Source organism: Solea solea, chromosome 9 (assembly GCF_958295425.1).
Source record: "Solea solea chromosome 9, fSolSol10.1, whole genome shotgun sequence".
In the NCBI taxonomy this organism is placed as follows: domain Eukaryota; kingdom Metazoa; phylum Chordata; class Actinopteri; order Pleuronectiformes; family Soleidae; genus Solea; species Solea solea.
Genome location: NC_081142.1, coordinates 26,325,982 through 26,349,759, shown reverse-complemented (window position 1 = coordinate 26,349,759; position 23,778 = coordinate 26,325,982). Strand labels below are relative to the sequence as shown.

At 40.5% G+C, this 23,778-nt stretch overlaps 2 protein-coding genes across 2 annotated transcripts in view; one reads left to right on the top strand and one right to left on the bottom strand.

Annotated features, from left to right (window-relative positions):
• The first annotated feature begins 402 nt into the window (after positions 1-402).
• On the top strand, positions 403-11,372 carry slc34a2b (solute carrier family 34 member 2b). Its single transcript, XM_058639298.1, has 13 exons — positions 403-431; positions 1,368-1,419; positions 1,689-1,814; positions 2,670-2,798; positions 2,960-3,103; positions 7,170-7,281; positions 7,373-7,568; positions 7,656-7,751; positions 8,117-8,228; positions 9,266-9,433; positions 9,613-9,729; positions 9,821-9,945; positions 10,751-11,372. Exons 2-13 carry the CDS (start codon positions 1,374-1,376, stop codon positions 11,291-11,293), a joined length of 1,914 nt encoding a protein of 637 aa, XP_058495281.1. The 5' UTR covers positions 403-431; positions 1,368-1,373; the 3' UTR covers positions 11,294-11,372.
• Positions 11,373-16,875: 5,503 nt separating this feature from the next.
• LOC131466079 (protein sel-1 homolog 3) overlaps positions 16,876-23,778 on the bottom strand; it is a 16,577-nt gene continuing 9,674 nt past the window's right edge. Inside the window, exons 15-24 of the mRNA XM_058639158.1 lie at positions 23,742-23,778; positions 23,320-23,447; positions 23,000-23,083; positions 22,798-22,879; positions 22,247-22,322; positions 22,057-22,163; positions 21,770-21,891; positions 21,038-21,137; positions 20,906-20,969; positions 16,876-18,480 (exon numbers count right to left, since the gene is read on the bottom strand). The exon at positions 23,742-23,778 is cut by the window's right edge and continues 140 nt beyond it. Of these exons, the coding sequence (XP_058495141.1) occupies positions 18,254-18,480; positions 20,906-20,969; positions 21,038-21,137; positions 21,770-21,891; positions 22,057-22,163; positions 22,247-22,322; positions 22,798-22,879; positions 23,000-23,083; positions 23,320-23,447; positions 23,742-23,778 (1,027 nt within the window). The 3' untranslated portion in view covers positions 16,876-18,253. The remainder of the gene's footprint in view (positions 18,481-20,905; positions 20,970-21,037; positions 21,138-21,769; positions 21,892-22,056; positions 22,164-22,246; positions 22,323-22,797; positions 22,880-22,999; positions 23,084-23,319; positions 23,448-23,741) is intronic.

Here is a 23,778-nt window from a genome sequence, read left to right as displayed (position 1 = left end):
ACTGTTTAATCACCTTTTATTTATGATCCTTCTACAGTCAATAACGTGTCATTTATTTATGGTTATTAGGGTATGATATAATATAATGTTGATAAACATTTTAGTCTAATCTAATCTAATCTAATCTCATTTAAATAATCTATCAATTATTATTATTGTTATTATTGTTGTTGTTGTTATAACAACAACAACAACAGCAATAATAGTAACAATAACAATAATAATAATAATAATTATTATTATTATTATAATAATAAATCCATCGATGATGATGATGGTGGTGACAGGTTCACTGCAGTCACTCTGTGATCTGCACATGTGAACACGACCTTTGTCCTGTGTGTGTGTGTGTGTGTGTGTGTCCTCACGCGTTATAAAAGCAGCAGCTCTCTCTCTCTCTCTCTCAGCAGCAGCAGGTGAAGCAGCAACAGGTGAGTCCGTCCTCGCGCTCCCGTGCTGCAGGTGCGTTCACGGTCATCACGGTGAAACCCGGAAAAAAACTCTTTAGGTTTTATTTCATTTTAAACTGAGTTCATTGATAATATGACGCCGTATTTTCCTGTGTTTTATTGTGAGATGATTACAGGTGAATAACTAACACAGAGAACTCCTGTAAAGTGGTTTAATTTTGTGTAATTATACTGCATTTGGACAGAAAATATACTGCAGATCACAGTAATATGTGGGATAACTGCAGTTACAATTAAACACCTGTCAATTAAAATATTTTTGCACTGTAGATTATTATTGATGTTTTTCTTTGCGTTATTAGTATCTACTTTTATCTTGTACAAATTTAGACATCGATTGTCTCTCTAGATGCAGCAGTCCCAAAAGTTTGGGTCGGGACCCACAGATGGAGCGTGGGCATTGTTTTTTGGTCCCTCAAAAATGAATAAAATCCAACCTTTTAGTTGAGATTTAAAATGATATGTTTTTAAATAAGGTTGTTATTCATCTCTTGGAAATTATTTGTTTATAAATTATATATATAATTATATATTATTTGTTTATATATTGGGAAACCAAAATCAGTGCTGTCAAGGAAATTAGATGAAAATGATTAAAGAATCAGTAAATAAAGACAAGCAAACTTGACTTAAAACAACTACAGTCAGATTTAAAGATTTCATAAAAAATTTCCATTAAAGGGACATAAAACAGTAAGAACAATAAAATAATAAAAAAATTAAGTCACCAAGAATTGTGAAAATCAATTTTCTTTTTAATTTTCTGTACTTTATTATTTTTTGTGTGAATTTTGTGGAAATTGGAGAATTTAATTAAAACTTCAATAATTTTCCTCAACACATTTAGTTTTTCTCTCTCTAAATTTAAAAAGTCTATTTTTTATTTATCTTTTGCAGTGAACCATGGCTCCAAGACCAGAGGTGAACACTGGCTCCTCCCATAATACAGGTAAATAGTTTCTCTCTAATGTTGTGGGGTTTGTGTCGCGTTACTTGTATTACGGCTCATGTGGAGGCTAATGCTAAAGCTAACCAACATTTGTTGATTATTGTTGATTATTCTGGCTCTGTCTCGTCAGACTACGAGACATGACAGAGGGAGCGTTTGTGTGTATACACCAGCACAACAGCTGTTTGCGATCATCTTGCTTTACTCGCGCAGTGTTGCTGTTGCCTCTATCTGTTTTTAAACTTCTCCATCGTCTTTTTCTACGTCAGACAACAGAGATAAAGAGCACAAGGAAATCCCCCCGGCGTACTCCACCGTGGACCTGGTGCACGATGATCCGGATGCAGATCCATGGACTATTCCCGAGCTCAAAGACACTGGGGTCAAGTGGTCAGGTGAGGCAACTGCGTGAGCGGGAGAATATTGTTACAATCTTTTTATTTTTTACATCAGTGACTGGAAAATGCTGCCAATTTGTTTGTAAGTGCCACAAGGCGGAGCCTGTGATTTATAATGAACTTATTTACACTGCGTTCCATTTCCATCGGAAGTCGGGACTGGGTCACAAAGACAAACATATCTCAGGCTTGCCATGGTTAGTAATAACACTGTACTCACACAAACAGTGTAGCAACACGTTAAAAAATAAACTTTTGAACTTTACTGTTAAACATGTTTGACAGAAGTGAAGTTTTACAGAGTTCTTACAGTGACAGCACTCTTGGAATCCTAACTCCACGTACGTGCGATTGCGCCGACTTTCCAAGTTCAGGGGGCAAAGAACGCTCCCTGACCTCGGAAATTCCGAGGTCATTCCGAGGTCACTGTGTTTCGACTGCAAGTGGAACACAGTGTCAGATTAGATGTAGAAATAATGCAGCTCAAAATGCCTTACAATTTGTTTTCTTAGTCACATGTTTGTAAAATTTCAGTTTTTATTCAAATAAGTTGTGTTTTTTTGTAAAAAAAAAAAGAAAAAGAAAAAAAAAGACCAACTTTTGCTCTAAAATTTTAGAAAAACATAAAAAATCACACACTTTGCACATTTTTTTAAAATTTTCTAAGATTTCTAAAGGCTTCCAGACGTGGACAAAATGAGGGTTAAATACGCTCATAAATTCTCGCTTGTTTATGTGTACGAATCTAAAATACTAAAGTTCATTTCTGTGGTACGTTCAAAAACAATGATGTCAAAAACCATACCATAAATCACCTTCATATGAAATGTGATGTCGTGACCGTGTTCACAGATCTGGACACAAAGGGAAAGATCATGCGAGTGCTCACAGGCATCGTGAAGCTGGTTCTGCTGCTCGGACTCCTCTACCTGTTCATCTGCTCCCTCGACATCCTCAGCTCAGCGTTCCAGCTCGTCGGAGGTGAAGAGACACTTATTACAATTATTCATATCTGACACTCGCGGCATGAGCTGTGGAACTATTTTTACCTGTTCACGTCTGCTCAGACCAACAAAGTGCTGCTTATGTAATGTGTATGATGGTGTGTTTTTAACCTGGCGTGTGTGTGTGTGTGTGTGTAGGTAAAGCTGCAGGTGACATCTTCCAGGACAATGTGGTGTTGTCGAACCCTGTGGCCGGACTGGTGATCGGTGTGTTAGTCACCGTGCTGGTGCAGAGCTCCAGTACCTCCTCCTCTATTGTGGTCAGCATGGTATCCTCTGGACGTAAGTATTTATATATGTATATATATATATATATATATATATGTGTATGTATGTAGGTAGACAAAGAGATGGACATACACACACACACTTCTTGAATCTTTCAAATCAAATCAACAGTTTATTTAGAAAAGCGTCACAGAAACACTTTGTCAGTGCAGAGAAAGAAAAGCGTAATAAATCTCTGACAGAACCAGACTCAAAGATCTGCCTCGGCTGGTTGTGGTGAAAGGACAAAAAACATTTATTCACCAGACAAAAAGGACAAAGATGTTTTTCTCTTATAGAGGACTTGATGCTCACACACATTCAGCAGCAGTTCCTGCCCTTTCTGGAAATACTTTTTAATTCACCCTTTAATTCACAACAGTACTACTACTAACAATGATGATGATGATGATGATGATGATACCTATGCTCTGGTAAAGTAGCTATTTGCCCTCTGCAGGTTGCATATCTGTCTAGTTGATAAGTGAATCAATCCAGGTCATTCACTCCCTGACCGAGTTAGTTTCACCTGAGCCAAGGTGTGAGTGAGGGTCATAAGCACGATAATGACAAAGGAATGTCATTTAAGTGATTGTTTAACTTTGGTGAAGGTATTGAAGCGCAGTGAAAATCACGTCTGCCTGATTTTATCTTCTTAACAAAAGTCCACATCAGTTTAAGTCTGCGAAGTCTTAAGAACACGTTCACGTCTTTATCTCACTGTTACACAGACGTCTGTAAACCACTCACTCTCCCACACCAAAGTCCAGAGAGAAAATCAGTGATTTTAGCTGCTGCTCCTTTGCTGCCTCGTGTGGTCACTTTGATTCAAGATTCAAGATTCAAAGTGTTTATTGTCATATGCACAGTAAAGAAACACGTTTCCCTGTACAATGAAATTCTTACTTTGCTGTCCACTCAAAAAACACCAGCATAAAGTAAAAAAGTAAAAAAAAGTAATAAAAAAAAAGAGATGCTTTTGTAAAAAAAAGTATAAATATACATAAGAATAATATAAATATTACAAGAGACTAAAATAAAATAAAAATAACATATATGCATAAAATAAGTGTAAAAATATGAACTGTACATAAAATGAACACAGATTTAAAGTGGCACACAGATTTAAAGTGACAATGTTTCAGGTTTTAAAGTGACGGTAACAGATTAAAGTGACAGTGTAACCAGGTGACAGGATTATTGTAGTCCCGTTCAGCTGTTGAGGATTCTGATGGCAGTGGGGTAAAAAGAGTTCTTTAGACGGGTTGTCCTGCATTTGGCACTCCTGTACCTCCGTCCTGAGGGCAGGAGTGTAAACAGTCCATGTTGTGGGTGGGTGCTGTCTTTGATGATGGTGGCAGCTCTCCTGTGGACTCTGCGGTGGTAGATGCTGTGCAGTGAGGGCAGTGGGGACCTGGTGATCCTCTCAGCTGTCTTTACCACTCTCTGCAGGCGTTTGCGGTCCATGGCTGTAGTGCTGCCGTACCACGCGCTGATGCAGTTGGTCAGACTGCTCTCCACGACACAGCTGTAGAAGTTGCTGAGGATCTTTGTCGACATGCCAAACTTCCTCAGCCTCCTCAGAAAATACAACCGTTGCTGTGCTTTCTTGAGCAGCTGTGTTGTGTTTGTGGTCCATGTGAAGTCCTCAGTGATGTGGACCCCGAGGTACTTAAAGCTGCTCACCCGTTCCACTTCAAGATCCCGGATAAACAGTGGTTGGTGAGGTCTCCTCTCCTTCCTCATGTCCACTATCATCTCCTTCGTCTTGTCTGTGTTTAGGGTGAGGTTGTTGTCCTCGCACCAAGAAACCAGACTGTCCACCTCCGTCCTGTAGGCCGCTTCGTCCGCCGCAGTGATGCATCCTATCACTGCAGTGTCGTCCGCAAACTTCAGGATGATGTTGTCTTTATGGGAGGCGACACAGTCATGTGTGAACAGGGTGTAGAGGATGGGGCTGAGGACACATCCTTGTGGAGTGCCAATGTTTGTGATAATGCTGGCTGATGTTTTATTGCCAATCCTGACAGTCTGGGGTCTGCCAGTCAGGAAGTCAAGGAGCCAGTCGCAGAGGGTGGGGTGAATGCCAAGGGTGGACAGCTTGTGGGTGAGTTTGTAGGGGATGACCGTGTTGAAGGCGGAGCTGTAGTCTACAAAGAGTATCCTGATGTAGGACTCCTTGTTTTCCAGGTGGGACAGGGAGTGGTGGAGGACAGCTGTGATGGCGTCGGTGGTGGACCTGTTGGGTCGGTAGGCGTACTGCAGGGGGTCCAGTGAATCCGGGATGCTGCTCTGAATGTGCGCCAGCACCACTCTCTCGAAACACTTCATTATGATAGGAGTGAGTGCTACTGGTCTGTAGTCATTCAGGCAAGTGGGTGGGCTCTTCTTGGGGAGGGGGACGATGGTTGTTGTTTTGAAGCAGGAGGGAACGGTGCTCTGGTTTAGGGAGAGGTTGAATATGGATGTGAAGACATCAGCCAGCTCGTTAGCACATGCTCTGAGTGCACGGCCAGGGATGTTGTCTGGTCCTGCTGCCTTGTGGGGGTTGATTTTCTTCAGGACTTTGTGGACCTGACCTGAAGAGACTGTTGGTGGTGGTGAGGGGGGTCCAGTGGTCCAGGTGTGTGTGTGTGTCCCTGTGTTTGTTGTAGCCTCAAAGCGGGTGTAGAAAGTGTTGAGGTCGTCTGGCAGGTTGTCTGTGGAACTGATGTTGCTGGTGGTGGTCTTGTGGTCTGTGATGTGCTGCAGGCCCCTCCACATCCGCCCAGAGTCAGCAGTGGAATAGAAGCTGTCCAGCTTCTCTCTGTACTGCCTCTTTGCCGCTGTGATGGCGTGTCTCAGTCTGTACTTGGCGGTTTTGTACTCAGCTTCGCTGCCTGATTTAAATGCAGTGGAGCGAGCACGCAGCATGCTTCGTACCTGAGTGTTTACCCAGGGCTTCTGGTTGGGGAACTTCCTGACATGTATGGTGGGCACGATGTTGTCAACACACGTGCTGATGTACCCAGTCACATACTCAGCGTAGTCCTGTACACTGACAGAGGAGTCCTCCAGAGTGGCTGCAGCTTTAAAAACTGCAGCCACTCTGTGTCACTGAGGTCAATCTGAATGTTGAACTTCAAACACTGAAGTGACAAAATAAGACATTTGAACTGAGTGATGGAGGCAGCAGTGGTGATCATCCCCTCACAACAAACACACAGTAGCCAGTGAGCGAGAGACCCACAGCAACTCTGACACAACTCACACAACACAGACTCTGCCAATCTGATGACAGAGATTATCATATCAATGGCACAGTTTAAAATCTCACAATATCAAATACTCAAGATCGAAACAACAACATGACAACAACAATAACAACAATAACGCACGACTCATGGCATGAACGACGCACACACACACACACACACACACACACACACACACACGTATCACCAGGCATCACAGACACAACCAGTTATTCACATACATCTACACCATGTGTCCACAGAGGAAACTGTGCTCATCAAATGAAAACTGTGGACATTTCATTGGGGACAACTTTGAATTTATTAAATTTTTGACACAGGAAAACATAAAAGCTTATAATCCTCCCCTGCACAGCAGCGCCCCCTGGTGGGGCACGGGCAGACGCCACTACTCATGTGTGTGTGTGTGATGATAAATCAGTGATTTTCTTTATGGACTTTGGTGCAGGAGAGTGAGTGGTTAATAAACTGTTGGAAAAGATTAGCTCTAACGGTTTAACAGTGAGATAAAGCAGAGAGCACATTTGTTAAATTACTAGCACGATCAAACACAACCCAGATTACAAAGTTCATCGTTCAAAGTTATCTTTATTATCCCTGATGGTTAGTTTGTTATCAGGTGTTCAAACTATTTACTATTCTATAACTGTGTTATCAAAAGAAATATGCAGAGAATTCCTGGACTTCATCTAGACGTCGTTTATTTACTCCAGAAACTGATGTTTAATGTTTAGAAATGTTTAGAATTCAACCTTTTCTTCAGGTTTTTGAGATTTATCCTGAAACACTTGTGTGTGTGTGTGTGTGATGCATGTCTTTATCTTCAGTGCTGGATGTTCAGTCTGCAGTTCCCATCATCATGGGAGCCAATATCGGAACGTCTGTCACCAACACCATTGTCGCAATGATGCAGGCGGGAGATCGCAATGAGTTCCGCAGGTAAATTTAGAGCAAGTTGTTTTTTCTGTCACAAACAAAGAGAAAAAAGAATAAAAGTAAAAAATATGAATCATTAAAACTTGATGTCCAGGGCTTTTGCCGGAGCGACGGTTCACGACTTCTTCAACTGGCTCTCAGTGATCATTCTTCTCCCTCTGGAAGTGGCCACGGGCGTCTTATACAAACTCACGCAGCTCATCATCAAATCCTTCAACATCCAGAGCGGTGAGGACGCGCCCGACCTTCTCAAGGTCATCACAGACCCGCTCACAAAGTCCATCATCCAGGTACAATAACCTCAATGTCATTCTTATCTACATCTATATTTATCTCTACTGTATATATCATTGTATTTCCATCTTCTCGCCTCTCAGCTGGACAAATCTGTGATCAACGCCATCGCCACGGGCGACCCAGCAGCCAAAAACATGAGTCTGATCAAAATTTGGTGCAAGAAGAAAACTAACACGGTCTGACTTCTTTAAGGCTTTATCTCACTTTATCTCTCGCTCCATATTCATCTCATTTCTTTAGATTAGTTTTGAAATGTCCCAGAAATTGAGACTCGCAGATTCTCTCGAACGATGCAAAACAACTTTTCTTCTCTAACGTACTTTGATTTGAGTGCGTTTTAAAGAGAGTTTACGATTAGAATTTTAAGCAACTCCTTTTGACAGTTTCCACAATTCTTACAATTAAATGAATCGCGAGCCTTTGGTTTCGGATAATTGTGACTTTAAATATTAAATATGAAGCTATGTTTGTCCTGGTCAAAGCTCCGCCCACCTCCCCACCCCCAAATCTGAGCTTCTTGTTCTTCTGTTTTGTGTCTCAGGATTTCTACAATGTGACGGTGGAGAACTGCACCACCGGTGCCGTCTGCTGGGAGGAAGGAAACCAGACCTGGACCGAGAAGAACACGACCTGGATCGATTACCAACAGAAATGTAAGTGTGTCCAAAGAAGAAGTGGAATCATTTAGAAAAATACCTGCAGAGTGAAACATGAGCGAGTCTCCTCACAACAACGACCTCCTTCATTCATCCCGACAATCACTCCCCTCAGTCTTTTACGGTGACTCAGCGAATGCCCTCGTCTGACCCCGGAGTTCCTGCTCAATGGCTCCATTGACGAGGCTCGCTGAAGCGTCTCAGCGCAACATAACATGTTTTATTTCCTCAAAGAATTCTGCTCTCAGCCTGGTGCTGAGATTTAAAAGACACTTAATGTGACAAAAAAAAGGTTTTTATTATTATTCTTTTCTTGCTGTGAGCGTTTGCCGATGAGTTTTTGTTTAAACCAAAGTTTTTGGGGTATTTGTGTCAAGAAAAAGACTTCAGCCACTCCTCAAAAGACTCGCCTAATAAATTGATGGCAAAAATAAATGAAATTGCTCCTTTTTCTTGTCGTTTCCATCGGGAAACTGACGTTTACGCAGCCACACCAAACTCCATGGAGAACATCAGCAATTCTACATCACACACACAGGAGTTGTTGATCCACTGCTGCCTCCATCACTACGTTCAAATGTGTTAGTTTGTGTTTTCAGTGACGTTTGAAATGTTTTGTTCAGATTGACCTCAGTGACACAAAGTGACCACACGAGGCAGCAGAGGAGCAGCAGCTGCTGTGTTTTCTCTCTGGACTTTGGTGTGGGAGCGTGAGTGCTTTGCGAACATTCCTCTCTATTATTTTAGATTCTCCATCATCCGTAACCATAGTTACACATTTACCCAAACTGGATGGGATGCTGCCTCTTAATGAGATGAATGTATCACGGTGCTGCCCCCTGCTGCATGGCAGCGTGAAATGCACAAAGACTCTGAAATAGTAACAGAAAACATTTTGAATCTACTTTTTTTCTATTTTACTGGTGTTTGTGTGACGTTCACGCTCTCGTTTGCTCTGAAGTGACTCACACACAAGAGGCTATTCTTAGCTGCCAATAAAAGTGTTGACTCTGTCTTCTGAACGTCACTTTCAGGCCACCACATCTTCGCCAACTCTAATTTGCCGGACCTGGCGGTGGGCCTCATCCTCCTCGCCATGTCCCTGCTCGTCCTCTGCACCTGCCTCATCCTCATTGTCAAGCTGCTCAACTCCATGCTGAAGGGCCAGGTGGCCGTGATCATCAAGAAAGTGCTCAACACAGGTACGCGAGGGGCGGAACGCCTGTTTGACAGTCGGCACGTCAGCTGTGATGGTGATGCCCGATCTGTGGCTTCAGAGTCACCGTCCTGCTGTGTGATGAACAAACTCATGTAGTCATAATGTGAGCAGTCAGCCGTCAGGTTTATTGCTCACCTCCTGTGTTTTTGTTTGACCACACAGACTTCCCCTTCCCCTTCGCCTGGGTTACTGGCTACATTGCAATTGTGGTGGGAGCAGGGATGACCTTCATCGTTCAGAGCAGTTCAGTTTTCACTTCAGCTATAACTCCTCTCGTTGGTAAGATAAATAACATAAGATAAATGTATACATATGTATATCATTTAAAAGTAATCATTCCAGGACTTAAACTTTGTCACCCTCTCACCAGGTATCGGTGTCATTAGCCTGGAGCGAGCTTACCCTCTGACCCTGGGGTCAAACATCGGCACAACAACCACAGCTATACTTGCTGCTATGGCCGGTCCTGGAGAAACACTCGCCAATGCACTGCAGGTCAGATACACATTCAAGTTTGACTGCTAATAGCAGGGTGACACTTGGTCCTGTCCATTATTTTTGATCCAGTCCATTATTTTGGTTCAGTCCATTATTTTGGTTCAGTCCATTATTTTGATCCAGTCCACCATTTTCGATCCAGTCCATTATTTTGATCCAGTCCACCAATTTTGGTCGAGTCAATTTTTTGGTTCAGTCCACCATTTTACTCCTGGTCTCATTTTGATCTTGTCCACCATTTTGGTAGGTCCATTATTTTGGTCCAGTCCAGTATTTGGTTGAGTCCACCATTTTGGTCGAGTCCATTATTTTGATCCAGTCCACCAATTTTGGTCGAGTCCATTTTTTGGTTCAGTCCACCATTTTACTCCTGGTCTCATTTTGATCTTGTCCACCATTTTGGTAGGTCCATTATTTTGGTCCAGTCCAGTATTTGGTTGAGTCCACCATTTTGGTCGAGTCCATTATTTTGATCCAGTCCACCAATTTTGGTCGAGTCCATTTTTTGGTTCAGTCCACCATTTTACTCCTGTTCCCATTTTGATCTTGTCCACCATTTTTGGTTCGGTCCCTATGTTCCATCCCCAAAAATAGGGGGAAGTGAGTCAGTATTTTCAGAGGTGTGTTTGTGAAAACAGAAGCAATCAATCTCACATCACCAGATTACGGCCACTCAGTAGATCACAGGATAACAGATACTGTATAAATATACCAGAATAATGTAAAATAAATGGTGACCATGGTAAACAATATAGCTGTTTTTCTGTAACACTGATAAACTTCTTCTTCTTCTTCTCTCTAGATTGCACTTTGCCATTTCTTCTTCAACATCATGGGTATCTTACTGTGGTATCCCATCCCCTTCACACGAGTGCCCATCAGGTTAGCGAGAGGTTTGGGGAACTATACAGCAAGATTCCGCTGGTTCGCCGCCGTCTACCTCGTCCTGTGCTTCTTGGTTTTCCCTCTGGGAATCCTCGGCCTGTCGCTGGCCGGCTGGCAGGTCCTAGTTGGCGTTGGCGTCCCCTTCATCGTGTTGGTTATCTTTGTGATCATAATCAACGTGATGCAGTCTCGATGCCCCCGCTTCCTGCCCAAGTGCCTCCAGGACTGGGAGTTCTTGCCGCGCCCCCTGCACTCCCTGGAGCCGTGGGATGCCGTGGTGACGTCGTCGCTGGGCTTCTGTGGCAAACACTGCTGCTGCTGCTGCAAGCGCTGCTGCTGCAGGAAAGACGAGGACGAGAAGATCAGGAGGAACAGCACAAAGAGCCTGGAGATGTATGATAACCCCGCCATGTCCACGGACGAAGACGTGAGGGGGGCAAATAAAGGGACACACCTTTAATATCACTGTTAGTATCACTGTTTTTCAATGCAATAATGTATTTGTAACACACTTCTCAGGTTGTGGTTTGTCGATGATTCGCTTGGTGATATCTGATGCTCTCAACACTGGAGGATATTTTTCCATGAACCTGCTGTTTGTGGGCACATGACTTATTTAATGGTGTTTATTTTAAATTTATTGTTGAGACTCACTGTCTGCTAGGACTTTATCTATGGGTGGTTATGAATGTTAAGACTTATTTTTATATTTTTTATGACATACAGTATGCACAAGGCCTTTGGGTGGATGTTCAACTCTAAACTTTCAAATGTTTTTGTTTTCCTTCTCTATTTAAGATGATCAAGTGTTTGTAAATAAAAGAATTCCTTGTTTTTAAATTGCAGTTTGTGGCACTTTTATTCCAACCTGAGTTTAAGCTACAGCTAATGATGCTGATACCGCTGAGTTGACTTTTTAAGACTCAACATCGATCGTTGCGATTGTAATCATAGATAACAAACATTTTATATTTACACTTCACAATAGGAGAAACTATGAGTGGGTGTGTGAGCAGAAACGTGTTATTAATCAGTGAGAGTGAGCTAACTGTGATGCTACACCAGCTACATGCTGCGTTAGTTAGAGACTAACAATAAACCCCTTTTTCTTGTAGCTTGTAGCTCCACCTTAAGCCATGTTGGTCCACTTGTTGGTGTTTTTCAGTCTCTACGACGTCGCAAACAGTCCCACTCCACGTTTGTTTGTCAGATCCAAGATAGTTGAAATAGTTTGGTAAAATTATAAAGTGTGTGGTCCTGTGTCCTGATTAAAATATTAAAATTTTTTAACCTCTTTTATTTAGTTTGAGCTCTCCCACATTTTCTTTTAACTCCATTAAGATATAAAAACGTACATTTCTCAGTTTATTTGTGTGTGGCCCCTGCAAAAATGCAGTGGAAACCCCACACAGCCAAAGCCCCTGCAAAAGTGCTTTGAAAACCCCACACACCACCTCCCTCACAGCTTTGTGCTACACCAAACTTTCCAGTTTGGATCAGGAAAACCAGGTCAGAACAAGCGTTTAACTTGACTTATATTTAATAAAGTTATGAATGAAATGAACTTCAACGATAAATGATAAAACAGTGTTGACAGAGTTGATTTTGCAGACATTGGTACCACAAACATTGTTTATGGTAAATGTTTGTACTTTTTAGCTAGCGTGGTTTGTATCGCTGAACTATAGATTTGTGTTCCTGTGTTCCAGTTTCAGAGTTTGTGATTTGTTGAAACTTACATGGTTGTAATGTGAAGACATTGAATGATTTTACTGTTGACTATGAAACCCTGATTTATTTAGCTCGACGATTTCAGCCTTGAGCATGAGGTCTTTTGGTGAGTTATACAGCAACATACTGCTATCTGCTGCTTCCTGGTGGTAAATAATGACACACTATCTCGTCATGCTGAATGGGTGTTGATGTCTCAGGTTTAAGCTACAAAAACATGTCCAGTTGCCAAATTATTGTCCAGTATCACAGGATGTGGATGTAATTTGTCCACCTGAGAATATGAAGTGTTGCTGTTTCTGGGTTGTTGAGCATCCCTGTCTGTAATTGAACAGTGGGTGGTTCTGTGTTTTAAGACTTATTTTTATATTCTTATGAAGAAGTCTTTGGATCCATTTAAAATTCTGTTTATGTGTTTATGCTATTGTTTAAGTATGTTTTGTGAGGTTTAATGTAGCATTTAAATATTTTTTTTCTGTCTCTATTTTCAGGATGATAAAATATTTGTTATTAAGATAACTGCTTATATTTAGTTACAGTTTTGTCATATTTCTTTTTCATTTTTGTCACAGTATAGATTCTGTAGACTTTGCAGTTGGTATTATTTATACATTATTTTCCTCAGATTCTTTTGATTTTCAGCTCAGATAATGTATGAATTTCAGTTTATTAAGAATAAACCATTCCAGGAGCCAGTGGATTCCAGCTTTTTTATCTTATTGGCCTTTGAAACAGAAACTTTATGACTTTACTGAGATGCCAACAAAAGTTTAACTACTATGTCATTGGCACAAACCTGGGATGAACATTGGGGGTAAAGACACTACATTTTACAACGGAAAAAAACAAAATGAATGAAATGTGTGTTTATATACAGTATATATATATATATATATATATATATATATATATACGTGTGTGTGTGTGTGTATATATATATATATATATATATATATATATATATATACATGTATACGTGTGTGTGTGTATATATATATATATATATATATATATATATATATATATATATATATGTGTGTATGTATGTATACAGCTGAGCTGTCTTGATTTGTGTTTATGGTCTGCAGATATAATTTTCGGTTGCAAAGAATGAACAAATGTAGTGCAGATTTGTGTGTATGTGATGTTTGTCATGTTTGTAATGCACCTGTTGGTGGCGCCTCTGTGCACAACACAATCCAGGCAGCTCTTGAGTCAAGAAATCTTAAACTAACACTTTGTTGAACAGTTAAGACCAAGTCATTTGCAGATTGTAAAACAGACAGTGGTGACATGTCGTCTCTGACCTTGTCAGTCTAATCAGACTATCTGCTCCTCCCACCACCACCTCCACCATCTCCACCCACACTGCTGTGCCTGGACGCTGCCCTGCCTGTGTTTATGAGGTCCAGGAGAAACCATGAACTCTCCGATCAAAGGCAAACTTTAACCACATTGTTTATGATTTTATTTTATTGATTATATAATAAATAATAAGCTACGCAGGCGTCAGAACAATGTACAAACTCGACTAATTTACATAACTTTTGCACTGTTAAAAGAAATTCATCTTTTTCAAGCTCATAAGATTCTTGAAATGTTTGTACAGCAGGGAAGCAGCTTGAGAATTTCAAAAATCACAGATTGGTGCAGAAGAGTAAGCAGTTTTTCAAGGGTAATACGCGTTAGTGTGGTCCGTGTTGCGTAAATGGTGTTATTTGCCATATTTGCAGACTCTCATGGACGTACACGAGCGCGTCTACATATTGCGACTTCATGGATTGTACATGCTCCTTGTCGCACAGTGCTTTCCAGTTGGTGGCGTTCTTGATTTCGTAGAGACAGAAAAGAAAAAGATGGATGAACACACTGTTCAAAGAATACAATATGAGGGAAAATTAGAGTGAAATCTTGGTGAGAAATGACTGCATGAGAGTGAAATATAATGGGATTGAGTAAGAATGCGTGGATTGACTGTCTCACGCTGACCCTCGTTTTCCGCGCACGAGTAATTGTGAAGCAACTCTCTGCAGACACAGGAAGTCAGCGAGATAAAGCAGTGAGCATGTTTCTAAGACATAATCTGGCTTAGATTTTGTGAGGTGAGTCTTTTCTGACTGACATGTTTTTATTTATCAGCCTGTTTATGTCCCGTCTTCCACATTTTACTGTACCAGGAATTTAGCGTAAACAGTGGGCAAGAAGTGGACGGTTAACGTACAAGAAAGTAATATTACTACAAAAATGAATTGAAGCTGCAACAAAATACCACCAAACATTTATCAAGATGCACGTTCTTATCCCTCTGTGCGCCACCTACTGCTCATCTTAGTGAACTGCCAATATTTGCTTTACAGCAAGTTGATGTAAACGAAAAATATGCGCATTTTCTTTAATTCTTCTAAAAATTCAATAAGAATTTGCGACACTTGTTAATGGAGAGCAGCTCATACGACTTCAGAAACTCTTAACTGTGACTTTAACAGCTTTCACATGTGAATTGGGAGTTTATTTGTTATCTGAAATTCAGTTTCACCAGAAAAACCTGCCAGTAACGTTATCGTGTTGCGTTCACTATCACAACGTTGACATTTTGCATCAGGAGCTTCCACAAAGGTTTCACTGGGTTTCAGTTTGTTCTGATTAGACGGAGCAAACCGATGCACGTGAAAGAATCTGCGTCGCGAGTGTATTTTACCACCGAATTATCTACGACAACGACAAGGAAACCTTTGTCTCACAAACTGGAGCGTTTTCATGTTCCAACTACTTTACTGCACAGCCTTTAGAAAAGCGTTCAACTTGAAATCACCCCTGGTTATCTGTGAGGTTGATACACCTGAAAGACGCTTATCAGAATTCTTAGTGATGCCAGGCCCTGAGTTTTCTCAGAAGCAATTCATTAGTTAGTTTTATTGATTAAAGGTCTAAGATTAGAGGAGTTACTTTAAATAAACCTCAATTAAAATGTGCAGTGTGTTATAAATCATCTTGAAACATATGCTACAAGTTCAGGAGACAATTTGTAAACACAATGATGAAATATTATTTAGGTTCAAAGGTCTAAATATGTGTAATATTTAGCAGGGTTTATTGGCAAAAATTAAATAAACTACACACACACACACACACACACTACACTCCACTGGCTTATTTCCTGGAGAATATTTTAAATGAAGCCTTCACAGAAAGATTTAATGATTTACTTGAGGGTGACTCATTTTTGTCCAAAACCAAAGCTTTGTTAACCGAGACCATTCAGACAAAGAGAAGAGCAGCAAATCTTCCACTACAGGAAGTCGTGATGTTTCAGTGTGTTTACGTTCAGGCTAAAAGTCCGACAATTCACTTTTCTTATTGTCACGTAAACATTATCGACAGAGGTAGTCTTAGTCAGACTAACATACCTGGACAATGCAATTCATAGTCTCATTACTCCTGCATGTATGTGCTTAGTTGGACTGGAGTGGGACTGGAGTGGGACTGGAGTGGGACTTGGCCTCCCCTGGTCTTTGACGACGTATAAACTGCAGTACGATTACCGTACGTAATCTACAGAACCAGCCCGATCCGTCTGACCGCTCACTGTTTTTCTGATTCAATACTCACCAGGTTATAGAGAGATACAGCGCCACCTACAGACGCACAGTCAGACGCACGCGGCCAATAAATCTTTTTTGTCCTCCGCATGTATATTCAGACTGTCGCCGTCTCACCACCGTAACTCCTAGACCATTTGTGATATCTAGAAAATTAAAAAACTGCCGATCTGTCGGTCAGGCTGTGACTCCGCCTCTCGCCCTATGCCACCTGAGATTAATGCCATTAACACATTAAGATGGACGGATACAGGAAAGCAGAGAAATGGAGCTTTGTGCTCATATACTTGTCATTACGGTAGAACCTCAGTGTCCAATCACAGACGAGATTCAGCAGCGCATCACATGTGACGGTTCAGTAACTGACAGATATGGGAAGTGAAAGAAGCAGAAGATTTTCTGACAATTGTGTGGCTTTATAATCTAAATCCATCCTCATAATTGGCTCATGAGAGGGTTGAGGGTGTGTTCATGTCTCAGTGTTGTTTTCAGATGTTTAAATGCAGTAATCAGTGTGTGTGTGTGTGTGTGTTCAGCTGCTCGCCACAGGCATGAACTTCATCAATCTAAAATGTGTGTGTGTGTGTTGGGAATGTTATCAGAATTCCTGATTCTGCTGTTTTATTTGTTTAAACTGACGTGATTGTGGGTGTGTGTGTGTGTGTGTGTGAGAGAGTGAAACCCACTTTGCTTGGACAGAAAACACAGAAACTCTGATGTGAAAAGTGATTTTATTGCCACTGTCAGTGGGAGGATGTTTACTGGAACCATTGACTGTGTTGCTGAGACACTGAGGCTCTCTCTATTAAACTAAACTTTGTTTGCTTTAGTCTATGATATCTTAAAAATATGAATATCACGTCTTTATCTCACTGTTGGACAGAGTCTTTCATCACTCTCCTGCACCAAAGTCCACAGAGAAAAGCAGTGATTTTAACATCACACACACACACACACACACTGCTGCCTCCGTCACTAAGTTCAAATGTCTGATTTTGTCACTTCAGTGTTTGAAATCCAACGTTCAGATTTCTCCCAGTGACACAAAGTGACCACACGAGGCAGCAGAGGAGCAGCAGTGCCTGTGTCCCCGCAGCTACAATCACTGATTTTCTCTCTGGACTTTGGTGTGTGAGAGTGAGTGGTTTGTAAACGTGAAGATATTCTATGTTTAAGCTGAAGAACACTGATACTGTGGCGTTAGAGAGCACCTTCAGCTGTGTTTGTTTTGGAACATCTTTATCATTTGTCCTCGTGTCGTCCCTGCACGGCTCCACCCAGCTACAATCAAACACAGTAAACACACCTGTGCAGGTCTAGAGAGCCGTTTATTAGTTTATGTTATGACTCTGCTTTTTATGACCAATAAAAATAAGTTTTATTGAAGCTTGGCATATAATGATGTGTGGAGAGATCGACGGAGACGTCAAAGCAAGATTATTCCTGAGAGTATGCTTCATAAAACAGACAGAATTATCACCTTAACATTGTTTCTGTTTTAGTTGTGCAAAGACATCATTTCTTGTCTTTCAGCGAATTCTATGGATTTCCCCGTTCACTGCTCTTCACCAGTGGTTTTAGTTCCAAGAGACAGAAACAGAGCAGAAATAAAGAAATCACCCAGAGATTATGATAGAGGTAGACGGATGAATGAATTATTCATCAGTTATGAATTAATTATTATGACTTATGTTTATGACATAAGTTTGTCTCAGAAACTCACTCATTCACTCATTCTCGTCTGCTTTATCCTGCACATGAGGGTTGCAGGAGACTGGATCTAATCCCAGCTGACATGGGGCCAACAATCTTGCTATGAGGCAGTAATGTTATCCACTGCTCCACCGTGTGGCCTGGTCTCAGAAACTACAGTTTAAATATCCTCCATGCACGGATCATGTGTTCATTAAATGTGGATTTAAGTTCAGCAACTTGTGAATAATTTGTCATTTATAATGTTGTGTTTTTTCAGAGGGAAAATATGTTATAGAGCCGTTTCGGCCCATGCCATTCATGGCTCGGGCCCCAATAATAATTTATCTTTAATAATTTACATTTATTTGCCCTTATTCTACTTTTTGTGTGGTTGTTCAGAGGAAGTGAGCGAGGAACGTAGTGCAGAAAACAAACACACAGACGCCCGACAGCGTCACGGCAAAATCACTGGTCTGTTGCAGCCACCGCTCTCCGTTCACCATGTTTAGTCTTTGATTCCCCGCCCCTCTGTGGGAAACTCCCATGATGCCTCGCTCTTCCCCTCTGCCCGACGTCGTCCTCGCCCTCAGTTCAGCTGCTCGACGACTAGAGACTCTTTGTTCTATGTTAAGGATCAAAGCAGGAGGAGAAAATGTTAAAATTACTTTTCATGGTAAACTAACACGATCACACATGGTTTTCCTCTGTTCGTGATGGTTGTGCAGTTTTATTAAAGCATTGAGACACAATCCAATAAATGAGGTCAATTAGCAAAGAGGAAAACACCACAATGAATTCAATGAATTTCAACAATATTTATAACAATATTGAAAAGATCCAAAACTGAACAGTGTTTTGTCAATGAAAAAAACATTTCTATACTTTCTTTACGAATATTGACCTAATTAGGAGTGCTTTTATTACCACAAGCAGGCAGCAGCAGCAAGCATTTAAGTGGACTGCATGTGTGTTTGTAAAAGTACTGGAATTGACAGGTTTCTTTGAACGCATCATCATCAGTTGTTGCAAAAGTACTGGAATTTACTAGTTTCTTTGAACGCATCATCAGCATCAATAGTTTGTTAAATTATTGGAATTTTCAAGTTTCTTTGAAAGCATCATCAGCATCAGTAGTTTGTAAAAGTACTAGAATTTACAAGTTTCTTTGAACGCATCATCATCAGTTGTTGCAAAAGTACTGGAATTTACTAGTTTCTTTGAACGCATCATCAGCATCAGTAGTTTGTAAAAGTATTGGAATTGACAAGTTTCTTTGAATGCATCATCAGCATCAATAGTTTGTAAAAGTACTAGAATTTACAAGTTTCTTTGAACGCATCATCATCAGTTGTTGCAAAAGTACTGGAATTTACTAGTTTCTTTGAACGCATCATCAGCATCAATAGTTTGTAAGATGATTGGAATTTTCAAGTTTCCTTGAATGCATCAGTTGTTTGTAAAAGTGCTGGAATTTTCTAGTTTCATTGAACACATCGTCAGCATCTGTTGTTTGTAAAAGTACTGGGATTCACTAGATTCTTTGAACGCATCATCAGCATCAGTTTTTTGTAAAAGTACTGGGATTCACTAGTTTCCTTGAACGCATCATCATCAGTTATTGCAAAAGTACTGGAATTCACTCGTTTCTTTAAATGCATTATCAGCCTCAGTTGTTTGTAAAAGTACTGTAATTCACTATTTTCCTTGAATGTGTCATCATATCAGTTGTTTGTAAAAGTACTGGAATTTTCTAGTTTCCTTGAACGCATCATCACCATCAGTTGTTTGTAAAAGTAGTGGAATTTACAAGTTTCTTTGAACGCATCATCAGCATCAATAGTTTGTAAAAGTATTGGAATTACAAGTTTTTTTGAACGCGTCATTAGCATCAGTTGTTTGTAAAAGTGCTGTAATTTTCTAGTTTCCTTGAATGCATCATCAACATTAGTTGTTTGTAAAAGTACTGTAATTTACTATTTACCTTGAATGTGTCATCATATCAGTTGTTTGTAAAAGTACTGGAATTTTCTAGTTTCCTTGAACGCATCATCACCATCAGTTGTTTGTAAAAGTACTGGAATTTTCAAGTTTCTCTGAACGCGTCATCAGTTGTTTGTAAAAGTACTGGAATTTACAAGTTTCTTTAAATGCATTATCAGCCTCAGTTGTTTGTAAAAGTGCTGTAATTTACAAGTTTCTTTGAACGCATCATCAGCATAAGTTTGCTTAAGTACCGGAATTTACAAGTTTCTTAGAACACATCATCAGCATCAATAGTTTGTAAGATTATTGGAATTTTCAAGTTTCCATGAACACATCACCAACATCAATAGTTTGTAAAAGTGCTGTAATTTTCTAGTTTCCTTAACATCATCAACATCAGTTGTTTGTTAAAGTACTGGGATTCACTAGTTTCCTTGAACGCGTCATCATCAGTTGTTGCAAAAGTACTGGAATTTACTAGTTTCTTTGAATGCATTATCAGCCTCAGTTTTTTGTAAAAGTGCTGTAATTTACTAGTTTCTTTGAACACATCATCAGTTGTTGCAAAAGTACTGGAATTTACTAGTTTCTTTGAACGCATCATCAGCATCAATAGTTTGTAAAAGTACTGGAATTAACTAGAGCTGAAATAATTAATCGATATTAATCAATTACTAAATTAATTGACAACTATTTTGATAATTGATTAATCGGTTTGAAGCTTTTTTCATGATTAAAACAAGATTTCTGATTGTTTTAGCTTCTTAAATGTGAATATTATCTTCATTTCAACAAAGAAATCTTTAAAAGTGAATCATTGTCATCAGTCATCACGAAACAAGATGTTTGAGTACATCATCATTTCCAGGTTTGACGAACACTGGTCAACATTTGTTAAGGTTTTCTGAGATGGACCAAACGATTAATCGATTAATTGAAAAAATAATCAACAGATTAATCAATTATGAAAATAATCGTTAGTTGCAGCTCTAGAATTTACAAGTTTCTTTGAATGTGTGTGTGTGTGTGTGTGTGTGTGTGTGTGGGTGTGTGTGTGTACTTACCGAGCCAGCTCTGTAAAGGCATGAAGACGACGAGGACACAGACAGAGAGCAGAGAAACGTTCACCTACAGAGAAATCAGAATAAAGATTAAAATACAGCTTTAAAGTCTATAATTAATAATTAATAACTCACCAGGATGAAGTGCATTCTCCTCAGAGCTGTTTTCACCTGCAGCTGAAGCAGAGCTAAAGAACAGGGCGTGGCTGTGTCGTCAGACTCCGCCTCCACACACCTGAGGAACAACAGTCAGAGAAAACTGAGTTAGTGACAACAGACGACAAACATCAACGTCTACATTTCATCTAAAAAAATCTTCTGTTTTTATTATTTAACATATTTATTGTTTACAAAGACAATTTTTCTCTTTTGTTTGTTTTTTTGAAGGCAGGGATTTTCTCTCTTTAGTATAAACATAAATAATTAGTGAATATTTTTGCTCATCAAAACACACAGTTAGAGAGGGATAGTGTGGGCACAGCACCCCCTAATGGCCAAATTCAATATTACAAAAACAAACACTGACTTTTCACTTCAAATCAATCCATATCTAACCCTAACCACAGAACTTTGAGTTTTTATTTAAATCACATTTTATTTAGTTCATAATTTTTGTTACCAATGTTTTTATTATCGTGATAATCACAATTAAAATAACATCCTTCTATCATGTTGGTCAAGCTCGCCATCATGCAGTTTAAACGCTGCATCTTTACAGTTGTTCCAAAAGCCTCGTTATTTAAAAATGTGTATTTTTTTTATATAGTATAAATCTGCATATTTATGCTTATTAGCACAAATACTCGTTTATTTGTAAATTGATACTCGTTATTGTTCGTTTATTGATTTTTCTTTAAAAAAAAGCACCTTTTCAGCATCTTCTCCACCACGTTGTCGACGTCGTCGTCACGTGTCACGTTAAACGCGGCGTAGACGCCCGGTGGTAAAGCGTGTCCCTGTTGTGCCAAAGTGACCAGGTTGAAGATTCCCTGAGTGAAGCAGAAGCTGTGATGATGATGATGATGATGATGATAATAACATTATAATAACAACAACAACAACAACAGTGCGCAGTGACTCTGTTTGTGGGTTTTCTGGCTGCAGGGCCGGAGCTCGTGGAAGTTTCATTAAGTTAATCTGAGTGAATGTGTCACCTGAGGACTTCCTGCCTCAGCGGCTCTGCTGTACATCCACGCCGCACCAGCAACAGACCATAATAAGTGTTTCTGGTGGAAGTAGAAGTCGCCCATTCTCAGCAGAGCTGCAGAGGAACATTAATAATACTTACTTACACAGACAGAAAGACAGACAGACAGACAGACAGACGGACGGAGACTGTCTCACCAGACGGATGAGGGTCGTAGTTGAACACAGAGTAGTTGTGATATCTCCACTGACAGTGACCGTGCAGATTCAGCTCCTGCAGACATTTAAAACACGGAGACAGGACTCAGACCAGAGGAACCACCTGCACACGCTCAGCATCACCACGTTTATTTCAGACAATATTCAAACTAAAGTGTAAACATAAATCATTCAGTCATAACTGATTCTAAATCACAGCGTAAACCCTGCTGCATTACTGGTTGGGTGGCAGTAGGTGGCGCAACAGATCCAAACGTTACTTAGTTTGCAGAGCATAAAACTAATGATGTGTTTATTTAATGTGGTTATTCACTGTTAGACTGAAGGTTGTAAACCACTCACTCTCCCACACCAAAGCCCAGAGAGAAAACCTTAGCTCAGATTAACCTCAGTGACACAAAGTGACCACACGAGGCAGCAGAGGAGCAGCAGCTGACATCACTGAGTGGTTTATTTGGTCAGTGTTGACTCAGACCACAACCACAGTTTACTAATCCTTCTCAAGTCTTAATAAAAGGTTTAGACGTTACCTCACACAGGTGTGCTGCATTACTCTGAGCCAAACCCAGACCTGTTTCAGCTGCCAGCACATACCCGACCAAGGCCTCGCGCCTGCAGGCAACACAATTACACACAATAACACACACAATAACACACAGAAGAGAGAAGCAGTGAGAGGAGAGAGGGAGATGAAATGTGGACAATTGCAGAGTAACAGATAGACGTGTGTACCAGGAGCCGTGCAGGAACGCCTGCAGAGCTTCTCTGATCATAAACCCAAGGTGTCCGTTCACATCGCAGACCTTCTTCAGCATTCTGTGAGCAGGTGCAGAGATGATGAATTATGGAATATCATTTACTCAGGAAGTGTTTCATTATCTTAAAATAGTGTCTGATACGTTGAGGTCATTGTAAAAAAAAACAAAGTGTGTTCACAAGCAGCAGGAGCTGTTTTAAATTCATCAGAGAGCAGAACACACTTTTATTTTTAGACATGCAAATGCTCGGTCGTGACCTTGCTGCTGTCATGAGTCATAACAGAGCGTACTTACATCACGGCCCGCTCCACGTCCTGAGACACGCCCTCCAGGCACCCTGAGGAGAGGAACCACGCCACCTCCACCGCCGCGCCCACGTGACCGCTGCGCGACGCGTTCAGGAACTGCAGGAACGCGGCTTTCTGTGGGCAGAAAAAACACAGATTATACAGATGTGAAGATTCCAACGCTCCCTTTTTTAACAGTTACTTACAAATGCACTGTTTTTATAGTAACTTTATTTCATCATTGTTAAATGGAATGAAAAAATCTATAATATGTATAAAGGCTTTGACTTAGGTGAGAAAAGTCTCAAGTCTTGTGATCTGTTTAAAGTTTGACGACACTGTGACACTCTAACGTGGGCTGGGTTCGGATCAGTTTCCCATTCATGTGTATGTGGTACGCCGTGTGTGAGTGAGTGTGTGTGTGTGGACCTCGTCCCTCTGCAGGCTGCGCGGGTTCGTCCCGCTC